This window comes from Dendrobium catenatum, unplaced genomic scaffold (assembly GCF_001605985.2).
Source record: "Dendrobium catenatum unplaced genomic scaffold, ASM160598v2 fragScaff_scaffold_980, whole genome shotgun sequence".
Taxonomy (NCBI): domain Eukaryota; kingdom Viridiplantae; phylum Streptophyta; class Magnoliopsida; order Asparagales; family Orchidaceae; genus Dendrobium; species Dendrobium catenatum.
This window is the reverse complement of record NW_021319442.1, coordinates 135646-148810: the sequence shown is the minus strand read 5'-3', so window position 1 is coordinate 148810 and position 13165 is coordinate 135646. Positions and strand designations below refer to the sequence as shown.

The 13165-nt window shown below is 38.7% G+C and overlaps 1 protein-coding gene across 1 annotated transcript; it reads right to left on the bottom strand.

The window, feature by feature from the left end:
• Window positions 1-14: 14 nt before the first annotated feature.
• On the bottom strand, window positions 15-12676 carry LOC110093891 (protein PIN-LIKES 7-like). The gene is made up of 11 exons (XM_020818926.2): window positions 12553-12676; window positions 11893-12098; window positions 11695-11774; window positions 11474-11598; window positions 11263-11384; window positions 10954-11187; window positions 10307-10423; window positions 10126-10226; window positions 9965-10017; window positions 8985-9170; window positions 15-448 (listed from the first exon to the last, which is right to left on the bottom strand). Exons 2-11 carry the CDS (start codon window positions 12025-12027, stop codon window positions 324-326), a joined length of 1278 nt encoding a protein of 425 aa, XP_020674585.1. The 5' UTR covers window positions 12028-12098; window positions 12553-12676; the 3' UTR covers window positions 15-323.
• Window positions 12677-13165: the final 489 nt, after the last annotated feature.

The following is a 13165-nucleotide window of genomic DNA, read 5'->3' as shown; positions in this document are numbered from 1 at the left end:
ATCCATATAAGAAATTAAAGAAAAATCCACTTATATAAAACTATAATAGAAAATATATAAAAAGAATTAAGTTGGATCACAAAAACTCTAACAGATCTATCATACAACACAAACAAATATTTTTCATCTTGGTGAATAGTATCTCAAGATGTTCAAATTATATAAAAGCTCTTATGTTTTCATTCACCAAAATTCTTTCAAAGAAATTCAGAACACAATGCTGCTGTCAAGTTTCTGCCATCTTGGTCTTTCAACCGCATTCATATAACTCAAAAATCTGCCGATAATAAATATTTCTTCAGCAAGCAAGCTCCATTTTTCAACTATGTTAAGATGTACATAAAGACTGTTGACCAAACGGTGAGTGCTAAGGCAGCAACCAAGTATATCCATAAGAATATAACAGAGCTTTCCTCCTGCCCAACTCCAAATAGCTGTGCCATCACACCTGCATTTATCAATTAATACTCATTATCAGTTTTGGATATTAAGGCTTCATTTGGGACAGTTTTTGTAGCAGTTTCTTCATACAAAAATTTTATACTTCATAAAGTAATAAGAAAGCTGTTCCAAATGAAATCTTAGGCTTTGTTTGGGACGGCTTTTTTATTGCTTCTTAAAGCAACTTTCTAGTACTAAAAAATTGCTTTAAGAATTAATGAGAAAGCTATCCCAACGAAGCCTTAATATGTTTTCTAGATCTTATGAATCATAATGTGATAGAAGATATTTAATAAAACACGCAAGAAGTGGGGATTGTTACTATCTAGAAAGAATCTAACTCTGTCAATTGTGTCTGCTATACAACATGGTTGTCAGATTTCCATTCTTATGGATTTCAACTAAAGATCTGTCTGAATTTATAAAAGTTTAAGAAGAAATATGAAAATTCTATATTACATTTGTATTTTAAGTGCAACATTTTATTTAAGTTTGTGCATATCTATAAAAAATACAAATACAAAGCATAAATTGAATATCATAGAACCAGCAGAATTATTAAGGTAAATGAGAGTAAAGAGTTTTTCCCATATCAGATAATTGAGTGCAAATATTAGGAGGTTGTCCTTCACTTTTTAAGACTTAGTTTTTGGTTGGATAAAGATTTAAATACTCATGTATCATACTCAACTTTGATCCCCTTTGGTTTCACACTCCTAAAAATTGGTATTAGAGTCTATGTTTTTTGGCCTCTCCTTGTACTAAAAAAATTACTTTAAAAAGCAGTAGGAAAGCATTAGTAGCATCCGTATTGATCCGTACTTAAAATTTTAAGCACCCTAAAAATGATCGTTCAAAAATTTTTATTGAGATAACGTATTTAGCAGTATTCTAGATTTATATTATTTGAATTGCTCGCTAATGTTATCTATTTCTGTTTTTGTGTTATGTGCAAGTCTATGCATTTTGAAAGTGTGGGGTGATGTATCAGATTCTGATTACTAACCCTACCTTTCATCTATGCATATAGATCTATAGAACACCCCAATGACCGTCCAGTTGGGACGAGGAGCCAGGATTCAGCTGGCAAATACTGTTATTGAGACCGGAAATGCCGGAGCTACCATCTAGTTTGGTAGCATTGACTTCCCAGCGATTGCTGCAAGGAGTGCCTCCATTCCTGCGAATGGTAGGAATACTAAGAAGTCTGCCAGAAAACTCAATACTGATGAAGCTCCTGTCCGTTGTGCGCATCTGCCAGCGCCACGACCTACTATTGAAAATCCTCGTAAGAGGATTTCTGTATTCGAGAGGCTATCACAGCCTGAAGCCCTAACCACCAGGAGAATTGTGAATGGTGGAAGAGTCTCCGTGGTGACTGCAAACACCACCACTTTGCCGACCAGGTTATCTGCACCCAGGAAGAATGATGCTGAGGCCTCTTCATCTGGAGGAAGACTAACAAGAAGGCAGAGGAGAAAGATGAACACTGAACTTCGAGCTCAGCAACAGCAACTCCCGGTCCATCCATCCAAGTTGTTTGCTCAATAGCCTGAAGCCAATGTTCCTACCTAGAATAAGTTTTCTGATTTAAAATGGGTGAAGAAAAATAGCTCCACTGGTGAGCTGAAGAAGTCATTCTGGGAGCAATGACGTGAGGTCCCAGCCCCTCCAAAAAGAAATGAACCTAAGACTCTATCAGCTCAGGTATACCGAGTCCTGAAGACCGTGAAAGAGAAGGGTCTGAAGAAAAAGAAGTTCCAACGGCCTTTGGTGATGAAGACCAGGAGAACCCCGTCAAGGGAGCGTATGTCCTTTACTGCAGAAAGAAGAGAAAGAAAACAAATCCCGCGCGGTGAACATCGGGGTGTGACACCTGAACCATATGTTCAAGGATCCACCGCCGAAAGGTCTCGGTGGAGAGGAAAGCAAGTCTGGAGGCCAAAGCCTCGAAGAAATGAGAAGGAAGATAGAAGAGAAAGGAGGACTGATCTGGGCGTGACATCTGGTGAGGCTTCCCGGAGATCCGCCCCAATTTACAAACAACGTCAGAGATGGGTCCCAAAGAAGGCCTATGATGACGTCCCTCCCGACGGTAGACACCTTGAAGAATCCTCCAGGGGATCCCGTCATTCTCCATCCCCTCCAAAGGAAAAGACTAACTTCGACCGCAGCCCACTGATCGAAGAAGTCCCCTTGCCTAATCAAGAGCCGGAGATCCAATGGCGTCGCCGCTCGGAGAGAAGAAGAAGAATACCTTGAAGGAGAAGAAAATATAGAAGACAACATTGAAGAAGATATGGAAGAAAGTATTGATGAATTTCTGGAGGAAAATCTAGAAGAAGAAATGCAATAAATAAATAACACATTGGATATGGAAGTGGTCTATATGGTGACACATATAGACATTGATGATGGTGCCAATTATGATAACGATGAAGATGAAGAGCGTTGGCAACCGCCACCCAGGCAAGTATACCGTCTTCGTCGTAGAGAGGGGTCCACCACTGGAAGAGGTGGTCATTCCCAAGAAGAAGAGGAAGTGGAGGAATTAGAGGAAAATCCTCTAGATGATGAAAATGCCACACTCGCCAACATAAGAAGGCAGATGAGGCGACAAATGAGAGCCAAAGACAGGAAAATCTCTCAGTTGAATGATAAGATAACTGAAATAATGGCTCAGATGGGGGTAATGATGCGGATGATGCAGAGAACTGCTGCCATCGGTCCCATGCCCAATCCTCCTCTAGATCCTCCAAACTTCCAAGTGCCACAAGGATCAGGAGTACAGGGAGCTCCTCAAGGTGGTTGCGAAGCCCATAATGTCGTCCGCCAGCCCACCCCACAAAATGTTGTAAGTACTTCTGAACCTATCAGTGCTGCTCAGTTGGAAGGAATTATTACCAAGAAGATCAAGGCTATCATAGCCGTTGATCAGGCGGAGAAGTTAGTGGGCAAAGGTCGTCCGTACTATGTTGAATACGATCAAGTACCGTACTCAAAAGGGTATTATGTACCAAAGTTCAATACTTTCAATGGTACTAACAACCCCAGACAACACCTAGCACAGTTTAAAACCACTTGTGGGAATACAGGAGGCAACGATGTCCTACTCTTCCGATAGTTCATTAGTAGTTTAACAGCAACTGCTTTTGAATAGTATGCTGAATTGCTAAATGATTCTATGAAGACCTTCACAGAATTGGAAACTATGTTCGTGAAGAGATTCGCCAGTGCAACGGAAAAGATCACGATCACTGACCTTGCTCTGGAGAAGAGAAAAAGAGAAGAGTCGGTGATGAAATATATCACTTGTTGGCGAAATTTGAGCATGAAATGTGAGCAGCAGCTTGAAGAAGAGCATGCCGTACAGTTGTTAATGGGCAATATTGATGACAAGATGTAACCCTTCCTGTGCATGGCTACAATTAACACATTTCAAGACTTGCTAGACAGAGTGGCCAAGTTTGAGAAACTGAACTTGTCTAAATCAGAAAGTCATTCTGATAAGCCCAAGAAGGTTAAAGCCCCGGGTGATAGAAGGGGTGAGGCCGACTCTACGTTTTTCTCTATAGCTGATAGAGAAAGGCAGGTGATTTATAACGTAGACAAGGACAAGCAGCCAATGCAGTATAAAAAAAAGCTCAAACAAGTCTACAACCCTAACCCACAACCAAAGTTGATACTCGGAGGTAATGACAAGCCACGAACTTACTAGGTTGGTGGATAACGCCCGAGGTAAATAACAGGAATTGGTGATAGGACGTTTCAATCCCTCAAAGATAAAATGAACAAAGAATATTCATTCAAAAGGGAGAGTGTCGCCAAATTATTTTGACAGGTGTTGAAAGCGGGCTTAGAACTGCCTAAATGCAAGAGACCCGAAGAGTCGAAGCACCCTGGTGACCCAAAATTACTGCCCATACCATCAGGTAGTCAGCCATCCTATTGAAGATTGTTATGTTTTTAAGGATTGACTTGAAAGAAAATATCAGAAGGGAGAGATCACACCATCAGATAATGTATTGACTCATCCAAGAAAAGAATCAACTCGGGTGGTCATGTCCACTTCCGTACCCCCGACTGAAAAAAGAAGAAACGAAAAGAAGCCAGTTCAAGAAGAACAATGGGAGACTGCGATCTCCAGAAAGACTGTGAAAATGTTGAAGCAATTTGAAGGAGTTCCAAGCGTAAAGTGAAAGTCACCTATTGAGCCAATGATAGATTTGAAGGCATTGCCAGTGGTACGACCTTCTACTTCTAAACAATTTATCAACCAAGTTGGTTCCTCAAAGCCCGAAAAAGTAAAATCAACCAAGAAAAAGATCAAACTGAAGAAGCCCAAGGAGAAAAAGACTGCGACTCAAAGGGTTATTGACAGTTTGGATGAATATTACTAGACTGTGAGGCGACCTATCAAGCTCACTAACTTCATGGTGGAGCTTAAAATAGATGAAGCCGAAGAAGATGATGAGAATTCTCTTCTAACAGAAGTATGTCGGGTCATCTCGGTGGCACCGAGTATATTGACAAAAGAAGAATATACTGAAGAGGTACCCTCTGAATTCTGTATGATGGTGTTGCCAATGGATTACAGTTCGGAGGAGGATTTGTATTTTCCATAGGAAGATGAATCAGACCCTGGCATAGCATCACGGATGGGACATGTAAACCTAGGTGGTGATTCTGAATCAACAGACGAGTCCCTAGACGCAATGATGGCTGATTCAGAAGACAATGTGCAGTTAAATGACTATGAACCGGAGGAGATTGCTCAAGTGCAGTTAAGAAGTGGTAAGATACTACCGCCTCCACTGAAGAGAGGGGTCTCCAATAAAGATAAGAAGAAAGAAATAGTCATCAATGATGATATTGCCCCTAAAGATCCCAAGAAAAAGAACAATTTGTACTGGGGGATAGATTATAATATCTTATCTCATTTGAGGAAGATACCTGCACAACTCAGCATATACGATGCTTTGGTAATGTCTAAAGACCTTCGGGAGACTCTAATTCAGGCTCTTAAAGATCCTGAAAGATACAAGGCGTATTTTACTGAAAGTAATTTGACTGAGGTTCTACAAGCTCGTAATGAGCCATTCATTACTTTCTCCGAAGAAGACATGCTGTTTGGGACTGCAGACCATAACCGTCCTCTGTATGTTACTGCAGAGAGCGATAAGCTGATCATCAGTCGAATCCTGATCGATCCCGGATTCTCCATAAATTTGATGAGCTTGAAAGCACTGAGATCCCTCTGCCTTGATGTAGAGCACCTCGGGTCAGATAAGCTGATGGTACATAGTTTCAATGAGAAAGGGCAGAAAACCCTTGGATCATTCATGCTCCCTCTTGTATTTAGAGTGCTCCACACAGAAGCTAAATTCCATGTGATTGATGCGGATACTTCATTTAAGGCGCTACTAGGTCGTTCTTGGTTGCATGAATATGGTGTTGTCCCGTCAACATTACACCAGTGTATGAAATATCTCAGAAATGGAGAAGAATTCAGGATCTCTGGTGACATTCAGCCTTTTACAATTCATGAAGCAACAGTTTATGAAGATGCACAGTACTTCATGCCAAAAAAGCAAAAGTTTTCAAGCTCCCTCGAAGCTAATGCATCAAACTCGAAGATTGCAAAGCGACCTGAACAGGAAGGTGAGAAGAAGCAGGTGGGGAGAAAGAAGGCAATGCCAACTCTTCCCAAAGCTTTGACCATTCCCAAATAAAAGAAATATGTACCTCATCTTAGGAGTGACACGGATAAAGATGTTAACCTCTGTTTAATTCCAAAAATGAAACATAATAATACCTGTTGGATCCATGAATGCCGGCAGAAATCCCGTCGAGGCACTTCTAATCCCGCAAATCCCGCGATACCACTGCGCATTCGGCGTCGTTCCGCGATTTCTGCTCAAAAACAGCGACTCGCCTCGATCGAACGACCCCAGACGTCGTTAAATACCGACCCAGAACCCCTCTTCTTTCGTTCGCTACCTCTCCTCTCCCGCTCTCTCTGCTTCTCCCGAAATCCACGATACTCAACTCCCGACCTCCTCTCCCACAGCAGCTGCCTCCGATCACTTTGTCCAATCCGACGCAGCTGGAGCCCTCATCCGACGTCCTAGCCGCCTGGATCCCGTCAACCTTGCGATCAAAATTCCTGTCCGTGCCGACTCCAACGAGAGAGAGAGAGAGAGAGAGAGAGAGAGAGAGGGAACTTAATTTTGTTAAAACTCCCCTCCCCAAATCAAAAATCAACAGTCGCGCGACGGGGAGGCTGGGGCTGAATTTTTGGAGCCCACACCCTTATTTAGCGCGCATAATCACATGTAGTAAATCTTTGTTGTTTTTCATAACGAATCAGCATGCGATAACCATAATTTTACATTGATTTATTGCTCATTATTTCTTATTCATGCAAATCAAAATTTACTTGTTGGAAAAGTTAAATTTATGAAATTTGGCTATTATTAAATAAAATTAATCACATTTCTATAAATCATAGCAATTATATACATCATACCTGACATGTTGATTATAATATTTGTTGGTTATTCATAAAAAATATGTCTTGTATGATTTTATGTATATTGGTAGAACTCTATTGATTTTTGGCTAGTCGGGATTGACGAGCCCCAGAGTGACGACTACAGAAAATCTTTGGATTTCCTTGGGTTGATGTTTACCTTCTCGGTAATGAGTATATGATAAACTGATAATATATATATGCAAGAAAATATAAATGGATATAAATTTGAAATTGGAAATGACTTGCAGGTCATTGTGAGGTACAATATACTTAGTGTATTGTATTTGTAAATATTAACGTGAGTTGGCATCAATAACTAATTAATATATATTCATTCATATTAAATTATGTTGTAGAAAACATAACATATCTTATGGCAGTTTTTGATATAATCATATAGGTTATTATTCCCTTCTTTTGGTTATTCATACTACATGCTCTATTCCTTTGTCGTTTATGCTTTGATATAGGGGTGTCAAAAACTAACATGACCCAAAACCCGACCCAATTTTGAGTTTGGGTCAACCCGTTTGCCATAAGGGTCGGGTTCGAGTTCTGTTTCCCGAAATGTTTATAAATCGAGTCGGATTCGGGTTGACCCGGAAACCCAAACTCAACTCGGGTCGACCCATAAACTCGCACCGTACTGAAATGGCTAAGAATTGCAGGGGAGCGCCAAGCTAGAGACTCTCCGGAACTCTATCTCCAATGATTGGGATTCTCATGAATCCTGCAGGAGACTCAACAACAACAGCTTGATTGGAGCTTTTCTTGTCTCTCTCAAAAGTCCCCCAGCTCTCCTTACTTTAAAATTCTCACAGCCTTATGATGACACACCAGTGACTCTTCCATTGCTTCTCTAATCAAATCACAGTAACTATAGTCTTCTTCTTGCTCTGTTGTCGTTCTTTCCCGATACAAACTTTAGGAAGATTCTATTTTCTTCCTCTGTTTTGCAAATATTATTGGTTTTAGTTTCTTGTTGCAGGAAAAATGAAGATGTAGAAACTCGCCATCGTTGTGGGCTCCTGCGGGGTTGTCACTGTCGCTCTACATCTCTTCTTTTTTCAAGATTTTTTATTTGTCGGTGGAGCCGTCTCAAGTGACGCTGTCTCTTTAGTTTCAACAATAATTTCACGTAAGACTAGTAAATTTTATGATAAATCCCAGCAGGCGGTGCTACCTCCGGCACTGCAATTCGCTCGCCTGCCCCTGCCTACACAGTGCATTTGGGTTTGTCGTTCGTGGGTCGGGTTAGCTCAACCCGACAACACATGCGAGTCGGTCCGGATTGAGAAACATGACCTTTTTGCAAAACCGGGTTAGATTCGGGTTGACCTGTTGGATCTAGATCAGGCCTGGTTGGATCCAAACCTGACCCGTTGACCTGTTTTTACACCCCTACTTTGAGAGATGATAGTTACTTGCTGAGTTTGATTTATCAAACTCACTCGTTGTTTTTTTTTTTTTCAGCAGGTTCTACAGATGTGTTTGGTGGACCATTGCCTCAGGAGTAGGGTTACCAACAATATATTGTTTTTAGTATTTATTATTTTGTAGTAGTTTATTACATTTATGTATCTTGATGATTGTGTAGTTTTCTTTCCTGTTTTTGTTATATTTATTTTCTTGTTGGTTTGTATCATAACTATTATCATTTGAATGTATTGGTTAATTGAACTTCTATTAATGGTTTGGCTTTATTTCACTTCCTCTATTTACTCTGATGTGTGTGTGTGTGTGTATATATATATATATACCATGTTGTATCTCTTGTATATTAAAAAAAAAATGTTGTATCTCTTGTATATGTATGTTCTCTTTGTGAATACAAAACATGTTTTTTATTCCTTAATCTCATCCCGTGTTGCCGGGGTGTACCTTCTTCCGCACCTGGGGTATGACATCCTTAATCAACCAAACAATTGAAACCGTCAAAATCATGGCTTTCACATCCAGTGCATAAGTGAAACTGAAATCAAAACTCTGTAGTAGCAAGATTACATACCAATAGAAACAGCAGAAGGAATACTGAACTGTGTGAGAAGTACATAGCTAAACAATGGATCTTGTGGAAGTAAACCAAGAGCGTTTGCAGCTTTAACAATAGCAATTCCTGATATGGGAAGTGCTACATATCTGACCAAGACGATTGCTAAAATTACTGAAGGCTTTACTGCTGATTTTTTCAGACCTGTGTGTACAGAAACAAATTAGGAAACTGAGTTTTTGGAGGTGAAAAAACAGAGTGCATAGTTGAGAATGCACACAATGAGAATAAATTTTAGGTAGTAGAAGCAGCATTTGCAAGATTAAAATCAATAAAGGAGAGTACTTTTAGCGAATTCAGGATAAAAAAAAAAAAAAAAAAACCATAAATATGCTAGCTAGGTAGAGATTTTTCTGCTTGGAAGATTCAAACAAGCTCGATTGTAGCTATTGAAGCAAACTAACAGAGCTTGAAAACTTCTTTCAAGCATGGTTTACAAATAAGCCGAAGAAGAGCAAGAGGAAGCTTCTTCATGTTCGAATCCTTATTCTCCCTTTATCCCTATTGAAATAACAGAGCTTGAAAACTTCTTTCAAGCATGGTTTACAAATAAGCCGAAGAAGAGCAAGAGGAAGCTTCTTCATGTTCGAATCCTTATTCTCCCTTTATCCCTATTGAAAGCCACACAAGTAGTATCCATTTGCACATATCTTTTTGCATATTTTTGATCTACATCATTGTCGATCTATCTTTTTTCCTATTAATTCTTCAATATTAAAATTTGATGCTTCGTTCATGTTTAATCGTTGGTGTTCAGCTAGAATTTAGCTCAGGATATCCAAACAGTTCAAGCTGAGCTGAACATGAGCTTCATAGGCAAACTCAAACAACATAAGAAGATATTTGCGAAGATTACTAAGCACAAACAGGTTTTTGAATTACTGAGCTCGAATATGATCCATCTCACTCATCTGGTTTACACAAATTCAGGAGCTTGCCTGCAGTAAGGTTTCCTCCGAGAATAAGAGTTGTAGAAGGTAGTGTGCCATCTCTGCATACAAATCGTTACAGTTGCCAACTTATCATATACTCATGAAGAAAATAAAGTTTTTGTTCTCTGAGTAGACGAATTATCAGAAAATTTCAAATGCAATCTCACCCTAGCATCGCAAGAGAGTCTTGAATTACTCTAAGAGGAGCAGTCCTTCCTATTATGAGTGATTTCAACCAAGGAATTGCACCAACAATAAAGCCAGTCATCTGTAACACATCAGAGTTCTGTATAATAAACTATCATTTTTTGCATTTTAAACATTGGTTTTGATACAAAAATAGATCACCACGGCAATTGTAGGTGGTTCCAATAGTTCTTTCACAAGAAGATGAACAGTTTCTAATACTTTCTTACAGAAAGGCTCGTTTCTTCTCAGCTTTCCACTGGACAATAGTGGTTCCATCTACAATTGAATTTTCAGGATGAAGTCAGAAAGTTTAACAATGGCAATTAAATTTACCAAAAAAATATTCATCTATCATGTAATATATCCTTAAAAAAAAATCTTCCTTATAGTTTTGAATTATGATGATAATCATGTCCTTATTAGTCTAATCCAAATGTTTAGGGTTACTTATTTGAATTGTTATTCTCAAGTTATTTTTGTTAAATGTTGAATTTCTATATTTTTTAAAACAACATTTATTCACATTACATTTAGGCTTTGTTTGGGACGACTTTTTTACTGCTTCTTAAAGCATCTTTCTTGTAAAAAATTTTAAAATTTGTAGTAGAAAGCTGCTTTAAGAAGCAATAAGAAAACCGTCCCAAACGAAACCTTAGACTATTTCTTGTTTCTTACAGAATTTTTAAAACTAATTTATCTGCTTATCTATTTTTTGCACCTTACTGTATATTTCCAATCATTCCATTTTCAGTTATCTTGTCAACATTTGAATGATGAGAAAATAAGAACACGAGAATTTCACTTACAATTGCTTGCTCTTGGGATTCATCAGCTGATTTAGCTAATGGAGGCACCCAAGCATCCTTACTATTGCTTGCTTCTCCACTCTCCTTGTGATTTCCTAGCTGATCCTCTAAACTTGTTTTCTCATTCTCTTCACTGATAGTCTTCGGCAACTCTTCATTCTTTAGCCTCTCATACGTGATGCAATCTCTTTTCATCAAGCTATAGGAATGTGTCCAAATGAATATACCCCCAAGCTGCAAAACTAATTACAGAATGTTACTAATAAATCTTTAACAAGATGAAGTGAACCAAGAAGAACAATTTGTTACCGCCATAGACATTGAAACATAAGAGAGCCCGCGTGCGCTACAAGTGCTCTGATTTGCAAATGGGCTTCCATCTTCAGTGCATAATGTTGGAATGATCATCAGCAAAAGATTGCCCAAGTTCCCTGCAATGGAATTCAGTAAGAATCATATTACATATTTACTCATAATGATGTAGAAGAAATAAATGTTTTTGCAGACAAATTTATGTTACCAGCCGAGCAATTAGCTACTATGAGACCTTCAAGGTGGCTTGGTGGTCTCAAGATCTTCACAACTATCCAGCCAAGGGTGGCGCCAATGAAGAATGTGATTGCAATATTGAAGGGCATAAACCACCTAATGATCAAAGAAGATTATAATACCGAATAGAATCCAAGTTCTTCAAGACATTAGGAAACAAAAAAGCAAAATCTGAAATTGTATAATTTTTACCAGGATATGAGTTCCTGAAGTGTTACTGTTTTGGCTAGGGAGGCAAATATAAGAGAGGGAGTGAATACAGCAAACACAATCTGTTGGAGAAAGAATCAGAATATGAGGAAAGTTCTCAGAAAGAGAAATATCACAGCATGAACATGAAGAAATCAGAATAAAAAAGATGTTTTTTTTTCCCCTTTCCCTTTTTTATACCTTGTTAATGTCTCGGCGAGCGCTAGCTGAGAAGATTTGACTATCACCAGACGCAAGAAAGGCCCCAAGAGAGCCTATCAGCAAGAATTGCAGAACAGGCATGCTTGCCACAACCAGTAGGGAAAAAAATCCCATTTCCTTGAAGATAGTTCTTCTAACTGTAGCTCTATGTTTTTTTTATTAATCTTAGCCTTGACCAAGTAGATCTGCAGAAGTTTATATTATCTTGTTGAAAAATGACTTAATGTACTTCTTCATGACATTACAGGACAAGGAGGCAAGACATATACAAGTATTAATATAAAGAGATCGAGAGATATATTTTTATATGCTGTTAAAGATATATAAATGTATGATAAATCTGTGCTGGCAAAGAGAACACAATTTAAAAAAAAAAAAAGACAGATTGATCTTCCAAATGTTCAACTCCCTTTCGTATATATCAAGTGTTATTACGTGTCGTTTGCCAACTCAGAAGCTGCAATTAAAGCGATCAAAGGAGAAGGAAAGCGAAACAGTCATTTTGTCATTTTAAGAAACATCACAAGAAATTTATTAGAAGGTAAGAGCCAAAGCTTTGAAAAGCCATTAAATCATCATTCTGATGCAGTTGAATGAATTGAATGCTGTTGAAAAACATGAAAATTTTTCCATTGGTACCTCAATCGTTGAAGCGACCAAAGAAGAGAGAAGAGGGTTAGAAATAATTAAGGGACGAACAAGAAATGAATCATGGCATTGAGGGAGACTTAAAACCAGCTAATAATTGCATTATCCTGCTCTAAATGCTGAAGGAAAAAGAAGAACGACAAGGTGGAAGAAGCGGGGTTTCTTTACCAATAAAAGGAGAAATAAAGGAGAATGATACTCCCCAATGCTCCTGTCGGATGGGCTCATGCAAGGAGAGAGGCGCCATGCGGTGGAGGCTGGGAGATGAAAAATGGGCCGATGAATTTCATCTTGCTGAAGATAAATCTGCAATAACAAAATTTCTAAATCTTACGGCTCTACAGAATGCATGAAATAAAAAGGACGAATTTTTAAGCAAATGTTTTATAAATTAACTAAGAGTTCCTTCCGCAGGGATTGGCCCTACGTAGATTGGCCCCTACGTAGATCATGCTTTGGAGAAATTATTAAGTGCCATGTTGTCGGGATTCTAAGGGGGAAAAATTATTACATTAAAAGTTTGGATGATATACGGACTCCATTCAGAATAGGTCACATCCTCTGTATATTGTGTATAGTTTATATATAGGCTATGTATAAATTA